The 12,626-nt window shown below is 43.1% G+C and overlaps 1 protein-coding gene across 2 annotated transcripts in view; it reads right to left on the reverse strand.

The window, feature by feature from the left end:
* The window catches only part of LOC117263000 (retinoic acid receptor beta-like), a 269,912-nt gene that overhangs the window by 34,281 nt on the left and 223,005 nt on the right, over positions 1 to 12,626 (reverse strand). For both annotated transcript variants that reach the window (XM_033636123.2, XM_033636124.2), the window contains one exon: positions 4,162 to 4,322. In XM_033636123.2, the coding sequence (XP_033492014.1) occupies positions 4,162 to 4,322 (161 nt within the window). The remainder of the gene's footprint in view (positions 1 to 4,161; positions 4,323 to 12,626) is intronic.

Genomic DNA, 12,626 nt, shown 5'->3' on the forward strand with positions numbered 1-12,626 from the left:
TTGTGGTGTTCTACCGATGTATTTGGAAGAGGCTATATGCAAACTGTGTATACTGAAAACAGACACAGCGTCCCAGAATGTCAACAACCAACACACCCAGGGGACCTTGCGTGTCTTATCTCAGCGTGGAAAGTCCATGACCAAACGTCGATATCTGACCAGGTTGGAGTGAGAATGGCTGAACACTGAATGCATTTGGCCAGAACACTCATACCTTAAACAAGTTGCCATTGTAATTTTGAATTTACAGATCTTCCGATTAGTGGATGACCCACTCGCCCCGAAGTAAGTGTAATAGTTTTTTCTTCTACATGAACTTTTTGGCTCTCCTTCAAAGAAAAAAAAGGGCAGTTGCCAGAATTTTAGGAGTTCATGGGTTCAAGTTACCCTATCACACTAGTAGTGACCAGGGGGCCATGCCCACTCTGCACTGCAGTCTGCTCAGTTGTATCTTGGAGAATTACAACCTAAGGCATACACTGGGAAAGGGAAAAGGGCCAGATAACACTATGTTAATTATGTTGAATTTTGGCGTGGAAAAAACTTGCATGACTAAGCTTATTTCATATTGCCAGGAATAACAGTTTGGTACAGAAATACTGAATCATTTATTATCTGTTGGCCTAAAAGGAGTCACATTAAAACAACCTGATCCTAAAAGCCAGAAGCAGCCTGTAAAATACCAACCATTAGTTTTAAACTGCAGACTGTAAAGTCTCCCCATTTGAATTTGATTACTAAAACCCTAAAATTCCAAGAAAATAACGATGAAATGATCTCTGGAGAGCAAACCAGTTTTGAGCTCAGCGGGAAGGTGAGCCAGGTTTTAGCCCCTGAAGCTGTTAAAGAAAAAGAAGCTGGTGGGGAAAAGTGACCGACTAATATGACACCCTTTGCTGAAAATCCAATATGTACTCAATATGTTGGCAAACTTCAACATCAGTCTGAGCCCAGCCCCGGGAGCTCATTCAGCATGAGAGCGCTTGAATACAGCGGCGCCCTCCAGCCCCAACCAGCCCGCTGAACTGACTGTGGAGACAGCTGGAGCGGCCCTCCGCTTTCACAGCACATCAATCCCCCTGAGGTTGTTACTGCGAGGCAGTTAGCACCGCGGCTGCTGGACACTGTCACGAGCAAACAATCTATTGTGTGGCCACCCGAGAGCGAGGAAGGGAGATAAAGGGAGACAGAGAACAGCAGAGAGAGAGCGAGATCATTAAATATGATCTGGGGTTAAGTGAGAGGCACATTAGGGCCGTGCTTAAATCACAGACAACGAGCTGCAGTCGACACAACAGCACTACGGACGCACATTCCACTGATTGACATCCGATTTGATGGGGAAGGAGGAGGTGCCGAGATCTGTGTGTGTGTGTGTGTGTGTGTGTGAGACAGAGAGTGTGTGTTTGCACAATATGTCGGGGGGGATGGAGGTGGCTGATATTAAAGCAACTTATCTTGCTCTTCCCTCTGGGTGGAGAGGGAAAGCAAAGAAAAAGAGGGAGCTCAGGAGGAAGGAGGGTGAGATAATTCGCAGTTGGATTTTTTTTTTTCCACCCCCCCTCTGCAATCTCAGTCAATTACACAAGTCCCATAATTCAATAGAGCGAAACAAGGAAGTTGCCGGGGAATTCTAATTTCATTTATGAACATTTATCCAAACAAATTAGACAACTTGCGACATTAGAAAAGAAGCTGGCAGTGTAGAAATGAGCCCTGCGCAGTACATCAGCAGGCCCGTGTGTACAGATGCAGAAAGGGAAATGGCTGTAAAAGCGACCAGCACCTGTGACGAATAGCGACGGCGGACAAACTGTAATGTGGCTAATATCTCTAAGGCTGGGCCGTGTGCTCTACAGCAGCAGCAGCCTCCGCCGCCGCTGCCTGGAGCCGCCGGGGCCCCCGCCGCGCGCTAATGTTTTATTTTGTCTTTGAAACTGCCAGGCTCGTTTTTCATCACCATCACTGTCAATGAAGCGTTATTCATTGTCGAGCTAAGCCCTCTCACTCGCACAGCTATCTCCGCTAACCCAGCAATGAACTCCTAAATCACTGCAGACTAGGATTTGAATATTTCACCACATAATTGGAGCTTTAACCTAATCTAGGGGCGCGGGAGCTCCTCTTCTGTTTCCGACGAGGAGGACTCAAAAGGCGCATCAGGATCCAATCGCTTGTAATAATGAGGAACTTCTCACAGTCTGTGAGCAAGCATAATTACCACTGATCCAGATTAAGGCTTTATCTGAGGCTCGACTGCCACTCCAACAAACAGCAAACACTGGCTTATATCATAACCAGGGAGCAAGATTTTTGCTATTATGTCCCACCATTTTCAGCTGTGGATTTTGCCTCAATGCAGACTGTTTATTTTGTAAAAATCAGGAAGTGTCTCGCGGGAGAGGGAATGGGATGAGGGTGGAGTAGAGAGGGGTTACAGCGATTAGGAGCTTTGTGTTGGGATTGAAAGGGGGAAAATTCAGAGTTATGGAGATGGAAGCTTACTGTACTTTGGAACGACAGCAGCATGCAGCTACACACAGTGGAGAGCTAATAGCTCCACTGTATGCCAGTTTGCTCCATTTCAGCTTCTCTTACCCATCACAGCTCCAAACTTTATTGTCAGTGACTGAATGATTTTCATTACCGCAACAAGAGAGGCATTACTGCACATTATGGCTGCTCAGCGGATTTGTTTGTCTTTGTATAAACAGTATTTTACATGACTGACAGGTGTCATGAGATTTCCAAAACTAGTGCCATCAAATCATTAAACGCACACCTCCCACCTCCTGCTCTCACACACTCCCTACAGAAGCCTGTTTGTAGAGCGTTGGTGTCAATCACAGCTCACTGGCGCTGACTGTAATCTATATGTAAGTTAGCTTAAAAACAAACACATTAGACGCTGTCAGCTCCCTGCACAATGCTGCCATGCCTGCGTGTCAATCAAAGCGCCGCGATCTCTGCTTGCTATCAAGCTATCAGCCGTCCTGCAGCTCCAACCGCTTGCCTGTCAAAGCGTCACACAACTCAGCCCAACAAGGGTTTTGCGCCGTCGAGTACTCGCTCTGGAGGTTCTCTCGACATTTGCGTGACCTCCAACTTTTGCACCGAGTCGTGACGAGTGCAGAAGTGCTCCTCAGGGGGTAGAGGAGCTCGTTGTCACTCAGATGAGGGGAGTGCGCAGTCCTTTGCAGGGTCAGCCGCTTTGAGACTGGATAAGCAAGGGCCTGATGTGTCCAACTGACGAGATTCTTCTTCAAGGTCCTGCGTGGATTAGCATCCCCTCACTATCTGGCCTTTCATGGGTTGTTAGTTTAGCACAGGGCCCGGTGTCTGAGGGTTTGAGGGAGGTTCAGGGACAGCACAGAACTCTCAACCTTGATGTCGGGAGATGACAGGGATAATAAAGCCTGCACAAACCCTGACAAGTATTCTTGACACCCAGCTTAACTCAGTCGCACATATCCATCGCCTGTTTTGATTTACGGAAGCAGATAATGATTCGTTGGATTAGCTGCATTTATTCCACCTTTCAGACATGTAGAGTCGAGTTGGTGTCTGTCTGCCTCAACCAGACGGATGGGCAGCTGTCTGGCTGGCAAGTATTTCCCTGACGAGGATTTGATGTTGGCAGCTGCAACGTCTTCCAGTCCTGACACCTCCTTTTTAATTTCTCTTCTCGCTGTCGCAATATATAAAAACTGGGGTAAACAAACCCTGCCTCCATCTCTGGTCCGTCTCATGAGACGCAGCTGGAAGTCATGATGTGTTAGCTGCACGGTGCTGCTATGATGCATGCTTTTTATTGTCTTTCCATCACACTTAATGTCCAATCAATAGCTATTGAGAGAAGAAGAAGCACTAATGCTGGTGAGGATTCGCCCGGACAGTCAGCAGTGTACTCTCCAGCTGCATTACAGGGGGATTTAGAGTACAGTACAAGAGATTGATTATCATTATGAGCTCTGCACTTGCGGCTAGTTTGCAAGAGCAGATCAAAGGAGCATCAGTAAAACAGGGTCACGGAGTCAAAGACACATTGTAGCTCTGATATGTTTATGATTCAGAAAAGAAGTGCAACCAAAGTTAAACACGCTCATTGATCTGCTGTTCAGATGTATACTTGCAGAAAGCACCACAGGACAGTGAACTCACCGTGGTGTATTTGCCAAGCTGGCAGAGGGAGGGGAAGGTTTCTTGATGGGCCTTGCGAATCTTTTCAATGATGGTCTCCAGCTCGGCTGTCAGCTCGTAGCTCTCTGCCAGCTCCGGCTTTGGGCTCTCCTTCTTCTTCTTATTCCGGTCGTTTCGAACAGCTGAAGGAGAACAAAGGATTAGGATTAGCGTCAACAATGACTTGCAAATGGATGACTTGAACATCGAAGTAAATGTGGACTTGAAACAAAATGAAAGGCAACTTGAGGAACAACAGAACTTTGTTGCTAGTAAGCATTTTTTGGGTTACTTTAAAGAAATGCAGCAAGTTGTCAAGTGAAAAAAAAGTGAGACCTTATATAAGGACAGAAAGTTTCTACTCTGTCAGCTCAACCAGACTCTGTCAGCTTAGTGCCACTGGCAAAGTCTGACAAAGAAAGAAAACAAAAGTGTCTGAAAACTCAAGTGCTTCACATATGGATGGTGTGATCTGTGCGGCTAATTTGATTAATGAATGATTAATTGCCTTCATCTTTTTACTCAGGGCTGTTTTGGTGCTTTGTTATGTGGTTTACCTGCAGTGAGTTGAGGCCTACGTGTAAACTAGAGGGTCCCAGAGGGACAAAACGCTGAGGCAGTGGTGTAGTCTATGTGATCCGCAGGTATACCCACTAAGAAGACATCCAAAAAATGTGCAAGGATATGTAACAACATAGTTTTGTGACAGAACTTTCACTCCAGCTATTTATTTTCACAAATAGGCTACGGGGTCGAGAGATGTGACAGGAAGCTGAACAAATGCTGCAGAACATGCAGAGAGAGACTCGTTGCCATTCCTCGCCCCCACCCTGCTGAGCTCAGTGCGCAGTGTGTGCATAGTGAGAACGTGAGAGAGACACAGAGAGTGATGGTGTATGCGCTGAGAGCAGACAGGTGTTGGTGATCAAAGCAGAGAGGAATTAACTGTAAAGTTGTCGAGTGGTAGTAAAGGTACAGTGAAGGTTTCAGTTTGTCCATGAATAAACACTGCAGCTCCTTGAGACCAAGGTAAAGTTCCTGTGTCTCACTTCTTAACTGCTGGGTAACGTGAAGGGAGTTAGCATCAACCTTGACCCTAGAGGCAAAACAACCAGTGGTGACCCTGGAAATTTTTCATAGGGGCGGCCAGATAGGGCCACTGGAAATTAGGGTGGCACACATTTTTACACAGACTCAAACAACTGCAGCAACGTACCGCTCTAGTGTGTAATTATGGACAGCATCCTGGCATCGCAGATTCAAAAGAGGCATGAGGGTCATGACATTTAACACAACAGCACTGGCCTCTATTGTGACATATAACATATGCGTCGGCAACGCTCTATAAACAGTAATGGCATAAACATGGAAACAACAATCATTGTTTTCCCAATGTATGTGTCTGCACTTTGTCAGCCGCTGTTCATCTCTGAGTTAGCCACTAACTGCTAACAGTTACAAGCTACTTTTCACATTTCCTGTGAAGAGTCACACACGACACGTCATCAAAACGTCACAGCTGTGCCCATGATCACGTCCTGCTGGCTGTCCAGTTTATACAGACTGTTACTACCTCCGTCCCTGGTTCAGAGACAAGACAACTCTGTCCCTCCATTCTGCGACTGTAGCTACCTTTTATACAGAACAATGCAGCGGCATAAAGGCATGAAATTCTCACCTTGAAGAGGCAGTGTAAAAGGGGCTTTTGGTCTTTTGCCGTTTCTTTAATTTGTCCAACGATTTCGGCGTTGACCTTTACTGACAGAAGTTCCCATATCTAGTTATCTCTCCAGTTAGACATTTTCGTTACTGTCTTTGTGTAAATGACACTTCCTCTTCACTCTAATATGTTTGTTTTCTTCCAGTTTCGAACAACCCTCGTGATAGAAGCATCATAAACACGCCAGCTTGCTTGCTGTGAATTCTCCAGACGATCACCTGCTCTATTCACACATGGGCTCAATCGGACATTACACAGACCTTGAACTAAAGTCCGTTTCACGTCCGATCCAACTGATTCGGACATTTGCATTCTCACATACAGCTCCTCCGGGTAATGTCTACATAGTTTCAGATTGCAGTGTATGTGTGAAAGGAACTCATGAGAGTTCAGAACTTGCACACTGATATACTTTGGTTTCTTATTCTATAGCCAATGATACTAATGATCTGATGTTCATTGACTGATACAGTTAACATTTTGAGTTATATATCCATACATGTCACGTGATTCATTGTTTTTTTTTAAATAGGCTGCTTGTTCTTTTTCTTAAAAAGGCAAATACACAGCTTTTATTTAAAGGACAAGTGATTCTAAGTCAATAAACATTCATGGGAACAAGCCAAGTTTGAAAACACCACACAGAGGCCAATTTTGAGGTACTTTTAAATAAAATACACACACTTACAAATAAAAATATGCTTTTTATCTCCATGTCTTAAAAGGGAGGGTGAGTAGTTTTGTGCACAGTCTATGTGGCTGTAAGAAAATGCAGGAATAAGCTAACAAAGGAAGGGAAACAGAAGACTGCTAGCGAGCACACATGGATTTAAACAATGTATGTTTGAAATTCTCTTGAAAACTGTCTTTGCAAATGTTTTATGACGAAGGAAATGCACTCAGCGTGTTTAATAAGCATCAAGAACACAAAATGCGCTGTGGTGATAATGCCATTGTTGAACAGTAACGAGCATCAACTGTTATTTTTTAACCTAGATTTTCTCTCCAACGGATTATGGCCGGTGGACGTTGAGAGGACACTGTGCCTTGCACTGAATAATACGCTACATGTATAAAAAGGCTTTAAAAAAACAACCAAATAAATCCTTAGGAGAGAGTCATACAGTACCAAACAGTCAGGAGCTACAACAAAGCCCAGGTTGCTGTGCTTGTTGTGTGTGTAAAGTGCACCCTGAGAGAGCGGAGTCCGCGGAGTGCTTTGCTTCATTAGGTGCAGATCTTTGAAGTCTGTCACAGCAGGAGATTCAAACAATCCAACCAGATTTATTACTCAACACACAGCATGATCATCCCAACATCACAACTCTCTGATCAGCTGCACACTCCCCTTTAGAATAATAAGGAGAGGAGCTGGAGCTGGAGAGAAAGAGCCGGGCCCATTGTCAGAGCTGAGACACCCGAGGGACCTTCCTTGGCTGGTAACACAACATCCTCTGCCCTAGTTTACAATAAAGCCCTTTATATTCACGCACTAGAGCCAGCTCGTGATCCCATATTGCACTAAGATGGTAGAGTGGGACGAGGCCAGCCCTGTGAGGGTTGGGGTTTATTGCTGGTGCAGATTTACAGTAGTCAGGACTCCAAATACTTATTTCTGTTTACATGCTGTAGATATTCCTTTTAAAGTGACATGCACCAAAATGATTTTGACTGCACCATATATTTGTCCATCTTTATCTGCACTGCCAGGTCCGGGTCTAACCAAAATTACAGTAATGTACAGTGAAACTACTTTAAATTTTATATGGTCACAGGAACATTTTAAGAACTTTTTAGCGAATCTAATATGGAAACATTGTTTTTTAAATCACATCAGGACTCTTCACCTCTCTTCCTCTGTTTCATATACAGTACAGGCCAAAAATTTGGACACACCTTCTCATTCAATGCGTTTTCTTTATTTTCATGACTATTTACATTGTAGATTCTCACTGAAGGCATCAAAACTATGAATGAACACATGTGGAGTTATGTACATAACAAAAAAAGGTGAAATAACTGAAAACATGTTTTATATTCTAGTTTCTTCAAAATAGCCACCCTTTGCTCTGATTACTGCTTTGCACACTCTTGGCATTCTCTCCATGAGCTTCAAGAGGTAGTCACCTGAAATGGTTTTCCAACAGTCTTGAAGGAGTTCCCAGAGGTGTTTAGCACTTGTTGGCCCCTTTGCCTTCACTCTGCGGTCCAGCTCACCCCAAACCATCTCGATTGGGTTCAGGTCCGGTGACTGTGGAGGCCAGGTCATCTGCCGCAGCACTCCATCACTCTCCTTCTTGGTCAAATAGCCCTTACACAGCCTGGAGGTGTGTTTGGGGTCATTGTCCTGTTGAAAAATAAATGATCGTCCAACTAAACGCAAACCGGATGGGATGGCATGTCGCTGCAGGATGCTGTGGTAGCCATGCTGGTTCAGTGTGCCTTCAATTTTGAATAAATCCCCAACAGTGTCACCAGCAAAACACCCCCACACCATCACACCTCCTCCTCCATGCTTCACAGTGGGAACCAGGCATGTGGAATCCATCCGTTCACCTTTTCTGCGTCTCACAAAGACACAGCGGTTGGAACCAAAGATCTCAAATTTGGACTCATCAGACCAAAGCAGATTTCCACTGGTCTAATGTCCATTCCTTGTGTTTCTTGGCCCAAACAAATCTCTTCTGCTTGTTGCCTCTCCTTAGCAGTGGTTTCCTAGCAGCTATTTGACCATGAAGGCCTGATTGGCGCAGTCTCCTCTTAACAGTTGTTCTAGAGATGGGTCTGCTGCTAGAACTCTGTGTGGCATTCATCTGGTCTCTGATCTGAGCTGCTGTTAACTTGCCATTTCTGAGGCTGGTGACTCGGATGAACTTATCCTCAGAAGCAGAGGTGACTCTTGGTCTTCCTTTCCTGGGTCGGTCCTCATGTGTGCCAGTTTGGTTGTAGCGCTTGATGGTTTTTGCGACTCCACTTGGGGACACATTTAAAGTTTTTGCAATTTTCCGGACTGACTGACCTTCATTTCTTAAAGTAATGATGGCCACTCGTTTTTCTTTAGTTAGCTGATTGGTTCTTGCCATAATATGAATTTTAACAGTTGTCCAATAGGGCTGTCGGCTGTGTATTAACCTGACTTCTGCACAACACAACTGATGGTCCCAACCCCATTGATAAAGCAAGAAATTCCACTAATTAACCCTGATAAGGCACACCTGTGAAGTGGAAACCATTTCAGGTGACTACCTCTTGAAGCTCATGGAGAGAATGCCAAGAGTGTGCAAAGCAGTAATCAGAGCAAAGGGTGGCTACTTTGAAGAAACTAGAATATAAAACATGTTTTCAGTTATTTCACCTTTTTTTGTTAAGTACATAACTCCACATGTGTTCATTCATAGTTTTGATGCCTTCAGTGAGAATCTACAATGTAAATAGTCATGAAAATAAAGAAAACGCATTGAATGAGAAGGTGTGTCCAAACTTTTGGCCTGTACTGTATCTATCATCAATTAATATTACTGACTGAATATTGACCTCTAGACTCCAAATACCAACTTCCCATGATCACTGCAGCTTTCAATGCTGTTAATGTGAACTTCACTAAATGAAAATTATTTTTTTGAACAAATATTAATAAAACAAAAGTAAAAGACTGCACTAAAATCCCATGTGAAGAGGTGTGTCATTTGTACTGATGCATTTTGACATTTTGATAATAACTTTAAATCACTTGCTCAAAAGTTATTAAAAAAATATATAATAATTTTCCACAAATATATCAATACTAGTCCATACCCATTGAGTACAGCATACCATACCATGACATAGTCATACCAAAAATTAGAAAAAACCTCAACATTGGTCCACAGGGGGAGCCACGGCGATCGGTCGCATTTTAGCCATTTTTAAGCATTTTTCTGTTGTTATAGCGCCACCCAGTTGCCAATTAGAGTTAAATTTCTCCAGTCACCTTGAGGCGTCCTGTTCTACATATCTACCAAGTTTAGTAAAAATCCATATGGCGGTTAGGCCTAGATAAGAAATGAGCTCTCTAGCGCCCCCATTTTGTTTGATGGGGTCAATAATGGAGGGGTCCCCTCAGATTATGTGTGGTCATATGCCTACAAAGTTGCGTGGTGATGGGTGAAACCCTTGAGATGTTATACACCTTTATGTGATGAGCCACGCCCTCCGCAATATTCATTGCCTTATAGAAGCTCAGTTTTAGTAAGTTCCAACTTTTGCCAAGAGGGAACTTTAGATATTGGTCCCTAGATTATGTTCACCCAGTTTCATGCAGATCGCTCAAACTTCCTAGGAAGAGATCCATTTGAAGTGTTTTTCAAAAAATTCAAAATGGCGGAAAATCTATATAAGCGGAAGTTATGGGTTCTTGAGGCAAATGTGTTCCTCATGAGGAGAGGCATCTCTGTGCAAAGTTTCATGTCTCTACGACATACGGGGCATGAGATATGCCCATTCAAAGTTTGCAATTTCAATCTGGTGCTATAGCGCCCCCCTTTGGCCAATTGATGTAATATTGCTTCATTGGCATCCTCCCATGACCCTCTACCACTGTGCCAAATTTCACATGGATTGACCAAGTCAGTGAGGAGAAAAACATGAAACAGACACACAGACAGAGTTTTCGTCATTATATAGTAAGAATAAAATAAAGAACCACTAAAATCTCATATAAAGTGGTGTGTCCTGTGCAGTGATATATTTTGGTATTAAATTAAAAAACTGTGTTGATGGTCAGAGGGTTATGATATTGACAGATTATAGTGCTTATCCACATAATCAGGCATTAACCTCACATGGAGTCTACCTCTGCTTTACCAACGCTTTATATCCATAAATTAATCTCTCTTGATTCAGACTACACATATCATATATACAGCAAGGATCCTATACAGATATGACATACAACATAGTCTGAAATCCAAATCAGTCACGACAAGGGAGTCCATCTGCCGTATGTGTCTGTTTAATTTGACATGTTAGGGCATGCTCCGCCCACATCTCATATTCTGCGCTCTGTCTTCACATTATCGGACCGTCTCGATGCATCAAAGTGAAACAGGAGTCAATACAATTTTCTGTTTGGGAGAATTAAATTGAATGTTTTGGTCAGCCGTGGCCTCGTGCAGATTACTGTCACTGCTGAGAGGCTGCAGTGATGTGTTGACATTAATCTCGCCATACGTTTTGACCTACATCTGTGACCTATATGCCACCTCTATGGGAGTATGTGTATGTAAGAGACTTTCCACTACATCAAATGTGATTATACCGTCAGTAAGGCAAAGTTTGACAGTGACAACGTTAATTACTTCATTAGAAAAGACTAAATTCAGATAAATGCTAACAATGAGTCAATTTAACTAAACAGAGACATGTGAGCTCCTTCGCACAGACTGTGAGAGTTACTGTCACATTTTAATGATATTTCTCGCTTCATTCCTGGAAATTATATTCTTCGAAGATGCAAAACAAAAACAACATGTGATGGAAAAATTGATCCTAACCGTGTCTGTCATTATGGTTAGCAGTGTCAGTGTGGGGGCAGTGGGAGGGGTTTGACTGACAGAGCACAGGCCTCCTCCGATCTGCTGCTCCACAGAGAAACGCTGCAAACACCGAACACAGCAACAGCAGATAGAGCAGATAGTGAAGTTTCAGAATGGAGCAACACAAAAACTTGCTTCACTCTTCTCCAGTGCGCAAGTATGGTGCTTATGTTGGCCTACAAGATTCAATACAAGAAATGATCACAAGAAGAGATAATGAAGCAAAATGTGCACAAAATACTGTCCTTGTGAAAAGAGCACACGAACAAAGGATGTTTCTAAATGAGAAACAAGATATTTCACGTGTAAAAAACACACTCACAATAAAATATCTTAATACTGCACAGTCAAACATCTTATTGGTCATGCCCTTTAATGATAGGATGGAGTGAATTGGTCTTAGTATATTATCATTACTATTAAATTTTAGTAAAAGTAAGTAAAAGTCTTGATGGCAACACCGTGTATTGTAAAATGTCCGCACCCACTGTTTTTCTTGACGTGCACCATCACAGGTTGACCTACATCACTGTCCTGTTTCCTAGTGTGGAACAGTGTCATCACAAACCCAGCAATTTTATCACACTGTTCCACAACTTACTGTCATGACCACCTCTCCTGTCTGTCTGACATGTCTAATGTGTGTCAATTAATCTAGTAGGGCTGCAACTAACGATTATTTTCATAGTTGACGAATCTGTTGATTATTTCTTCGATTAGTCGACTAATCATTTTATCGAAAAATGTGTTAAAATGTTGAAAAATGTCGGTCTGTCTCTCCTAAACCCCAAAATTATGTCATCTAATGTCTTGTTTCGTACTCACGCCAAAGGGTTTTAGTTCACCGTCATGGGAGAGTGTGTGAAGCTGCCAATATTTGAACATAAGAAGCTGCAGTAAGAGTATTTTGGGGTACTTTTATAGTACTTTTCTATGAAAAATGACTCAAACTGATTCGTCGACTACTAAAATAGTCACCGATTATTTTAATAGTCGATTGGTCATCGATTAGTCGACTAATCGTTGCAGCCCAGTCACCAGAAAAAAATGTTTGCATTGTGCATTTCTACACACCATGAATACATTAGATTTGTGGTGATGTAGTTTACGAGCTGACTGTTTTTCCTGTTGGGATAGCGCCATGATAAGCGGTT

The sequence above is a fragment of the Epinephelus lanceolatus genome, chromosome 16 (assembly GCF_041903045.1).
Source record: "Epinephelus lanceolatus isolate andai-2023 chromosome 16, ASM4190304v1, whole genome shotgun sequence".
Lineage (NCBI taxonomy): Eukaryota > Metazoa > Chordata > Actinopteri > Perciformes > Serranidae > Epinephelus > Epinephelus lanceolatus.